Below are 4408 nucleotides of genomic sequence, written 5' to 3'. Positions count from 1 at the left end.
TCTCTCTCTCTCTCTAACTGCCTGTGCCTTTTTCCAAATGGAACCAGGCGGAAGATCTTAATCAGACTTCAAATTCTGAAAACAAGAACTTTCAAACCCAGAGCGCTTTCTACGTATTCTAGTGGGTACCATGAGATAAATCGAAATATTCTCTTTTTCATAACAGGACTGTCAAAATGAAGTGATCTTCGCCGACTCTGCCGCCTGTGAGACTGTCATCAGCTCAGAGACATCAATTGGATTTAGAATTGCCACAACAAATACACCAGCAGTCGGAGGTAGGCACTGTGGCGTAAGCAGGATGTATATCTGAGTTCTACTCTTATATAAAAGTACATTTTCATAATACAGAAAGAAAGGTTCAAATTATTTAATAAGTATGACTCACAATAATTTTTTTAAACCGGCTTTTTCCAAGTCAATCTCAGGGTTGCATATCAAAGGTTTTTCAACTCACATTGCAACTAACCGCGTATACAGCTGTCATCCCCACATGATTGTGTGAGGACAACCTTGTTGGGGTTTTTTTTTGGGTAGCATAGCTTTAGATGTGCTCTTTGTATTGTAACTGACCTTTTGGGAACGGGGGAAGGGGTAATTTTGGAAGATGTTGGGTTAGAACGTGTCGTATGAATTTCTTTACTCTTCTTAAGTTTCTAACTATTAGTAGGAATTTAAGATGTGCAACGATCTCCCCAAAGAAGCTCTAATATGTTGACCCTTATTCAAGAAAACGAAGTCTTAGATCCTATCTTCCCAAGGTTGTGGAAAATGTGAATCCTTGCATAAAAAAGAAATAGATATTAACTTAACAGGCCAGCTAAAATATTATGATAAAGTATTGAGCCACATATCGTGCCGTGAAATAAGAGCACATCCATTACCACTACAACAACAAGCCCATAATGGGTGTACTCGGCTTATTATTTGAAACAGGCACAAGAGAGGACTTGCAAACTCTTAAGCAGTTTTACAATAAGTGGACTTTACAATGTGAATTCTTGCCGTTAACCCTTATAACATCTTTACAACCAGACTTGTTTCGTATTCCCATTCCACAATTTATAACTTTGTTGGGCGAGGCAGTAAAGGGAATACATGCGGATATTAAAATGCAGTGACTTTACTGTGATGTTATTTCTTACTTTTATTAAACAATATCCGTTAATTTAAACTTATTCATCCCTTTTCAGTTCTACAAGAGTTTAACACCAGAGTTGCCAATCTGGGCTATGCACTTGTGGCTCTACAGAAAGTCAGTGACAGGCGGTTCGGACTCCTTCCGAAAGTTGAAAGTATTCTTCCGTTTGAAGGTACATGTTGTGTTTTGATGAAGTAATATTTATTACTAACAGCTTTCTTATTAAAACCGACTGTCCGATCAGTACATCCATCTTACCCTCTCAGTCGACGAGAATTAAGCAGCGTGGCTTCTTCGCTATAGTGTTTGCCTACAATTCGCTACCATATAATTACATCGTGCTATCTGACATTTTTGGCCGTGTAGAGTTAATACAGCCATGAGGTCAGAAACCAAATGTTATATATTATATGCTCTATCAAAATTTTAAGATTATTCAAAGAATTGCATTGAAAAAAGCTTGACACGCTGTGAAACTCAAAATTTTAGTCGTCAAATTTCTCAAAACTAGCAGAGAGAACTTGTAATTCTGTTGTAGCGAATTGCTGTCGTACTCGCATGCGTTCATAACTTGAAGATACCAGGCGAACAAGGACTTTAAGACGTAATATTAGTTAGTTATTGGTATTAGAGTCGAAGCCCTGGGTTGCCCTAATGAGCTCTATGGATTCATTTGTTTCATTTTTCTTCTTTTCACCATCGGCCCGTGCAAGTTATCTTGTGGGCGTGTTTTTGGTTTGTTTTCACTTAGTCAAATAATGGTGCCAATAGTGATGATTCAAAGTATTGAGCAATACTTAATGGTGTTTTAAATATTCTTACTAAAGAGTACATAACTGTGTCCAGTGCCAACCTCTACCTAATAGAGTTGAAAAATATTCAGTTTGGAAATTCTAATTTGAATATAAAAAGAGTAGTATTGTTAGTCAATGTTAGAAATTATTAGTTGCACAGGCTGGGATTTTTCAGTTGTCAACAGAAATGATATCTTTTTTGCTTTCAGGTTCCAAAGTCGGAGGAACAAAAATAACTCTGTCTGGTGGAGGCTTCAGTGGAACTACTAGTGATGTAACTGTGGAATTTGATGTGAGAGCTGTTTGTGGGTTTTTTCATATTTGAATGCAAAGAAAACATTACACAGCAAAAGTATAGTGATAACTTTGTAGGTTTAAAAATATTCCAGGGCTTGCCCTCCAGCAAAAAGGATAGGAGAACAGAACGACGTTCTTAATATAAAGTATTTTCGCATGCAAATACAATGTATCCCTTTTCTGATCTCTTCCCTCTTCAATATTACGAAAAAAAGAGACGGAAATCACGGTAACCTGTTTGTTTTTTACATAACTTCTCTTCCGTAAATATTTTTAAGGATAAGAGAATGTTATCGCATCTCGAGGACGGTCGAAGAAAAAATACAATGAAAAGTCGTAGGCCCCTACACGTTTTAATTGATTTTGTTTAAATGTCTATTTTAAAACGAGCGTTCAGATATTGTTTTCCTTACTTAGATTCCAAGAATGTATATGGATGCGCTGCGTTGTAAATCGAAAAAAGTGTTAAAACAATCAGACTAAGTTATCATTATCTGCTTTGTTGTTTCCCAGTACATGTCGTGTATCGTGGAATCGGTCAGCTACACTGAAATCGTCTGTGAGACCATCTGTGGCGCTGCAGCATCGAGTTGCTACGTGGGCGCTATGAGCCCGACCGTGCTTATCTCAACAGCCTCTGGTGACGTGGCCGCTGAATGTTCTGGCTCCAGCTGTCGGTTCATCACCTCAGAGGCCAACACAGCAACTGTGACTGACATCACGCCCACAACCGTCTCTGCAGGTAGGTCAGAAAACTTCCTACCTGTTCATATGCGCGAGTACTTCTTTGTTGCTGATGATGATGATGACGGTGTGTGTGTGTGTGTGTGTGTGTGTGTGTGTGTGTGTGTGTGTGTGTGTGTGTGTGTGTGTGTGTGTGTGTGTGTGTGTGTGTGTGTGTGTGTGTTTTTTGTGGGGGGGGGGGGGGGGGGGGGTTACTGCAACCTGATCATAGATTTTGTTTGGCTTAGTCGTCGTCAGTATGAAAACAAAAAGTATCACTGGATCTTGGGGTTTGTGCTTGTTTGTTGTAGTTTTTCTTTGACGGGTTTTTTTTTTGTTTATGTTTTTTGTTTTGTCCTGAAAAGGAGGGTGTGTGGATATTTTGGCTTTTAATTTGCTTCTAGAAAGAAAGTTTGGTGTTTTCTATCTCTCGTCGAGGGTTAGCCAATGTTGTCTCTGATGCAGTCAGCTCCATGTCTAGAACTGTTTCTAAAAGGTTACAATTTTATCAATAAATCTGTATTCTGGGAAATACGTCCGGCCTAACACAAGGAGCAACACTACATACAAATCAGCTTTGCTTTCCTTGGACCAGTTTCTGATACAGCCAAACGTATTCTTATACAAGTTTCCGGTGGTACAGTTCCCTTGTTTGATTTTCTTCTCAGCCTCGACAACCATAACCATAACTGGCACCTCATTCTCCTCATCCGTCCCCGACACGAAAGTTAAAATTGGTGGCGAAGACTGCGTCGTTGCCTCGGCGACCGGAGGCACAGAGATAATTTGTACCGTCGGGAGACTGCCCGTTGGTGACAATTCCGTGGACGTGTATGTGGAGAACAAAGGCAAAGCGGCTGTAGATACCATGATAACCAGCCAGGCTGTGGCGTCCGTGAGCCTGCCCGCAGAGAGCAGCGAGAACGGCGGAGCTGAGCTTGTGATCAACGGCAATGGTTTTGTGGATGGAAGCACAACGGTGACTGTCGGGGGTGCTGACTGTCCGGTAACCAGCGTGAACTTTGGCCGGGTAAGAATTTTTTTCTTTTTGTTGGGAAGGAGAGCTGGAAATGTAGAACATGCCTTCTAAACAAAAAAAACCAAAAAAGCCACGGATCAGTCACGACAGTGATGGAGTCTGAGAGATAAATGTGATAGCGTTATCATTCACGGGGCGAATTTTTCTTTCTTTTCGATTGGGATGGGTGGGGGTTGTACCGGAGTGAGTATTTAAAAGGCGTTTCTCTATTGGCGCTTTTTGAACTTCTGCTGTAACTCAACACAAAACTAAAGCTTTAGGTGTCTTTACCAAATTTTATCACTTATGGGTTATTCCGGTTAGCCAAGGTCAAAGGTAAGTTGGTTAAAAGCAGGTGATTACTCTAATGACGGTTTTTAGACCTGCATGTGAGCCTCAACCAGATTGTCTGAAAATTTTGCGCAACCCCCCCCC

At 40.4% G+C, this 4408-nt stretch overlaps 1 protein-coding gene across 1 annotated transcript in view; it reads left to right on the top strand.

The window, feature by feature from the left end:
- The window catches only part of LOC101849256 (fibrocystin-L), a gene marked incomplete in the record, with an annotated part of 72819 nt that overhangs the window by 29435 nt on the left and 38976 nt on the right, over window positions 1-4408 (top strand). Inside the window, 5 exon segments of the mRNA XM_013087159.1 lie at window positions 167-278; window positions 1194-1313; window positions 2145-2227; window positions 2746-2974; window positions 3624-3985. Of these exon segments, the coding sequence (XP_012942613.1) occupies window positions 167-278; window positions 1194-1313; window positions 2145-2227; window positions 2746-2974; window positions 3624-3985 (906 nt within the window).

Source organism: Aplysia californica, unplaced genomic scaffold (genome assembly GCF_000002075.1).
Source record: "Aplysia californica isolate F4 #8 unplaced genomic scaffold, AplCal3.0 scaffold00002, whole genome shotgun sequence".
Taxonomy (NCBI): Eukaryota; Metazoa; Mollusca; class Gastropoda; order Aplysiida; family Aplysiidae; genus Aplysia; species Aplysia californica.
This window is presented reverse-complemented; position numbering and strand designations above follow the sequence as displayed.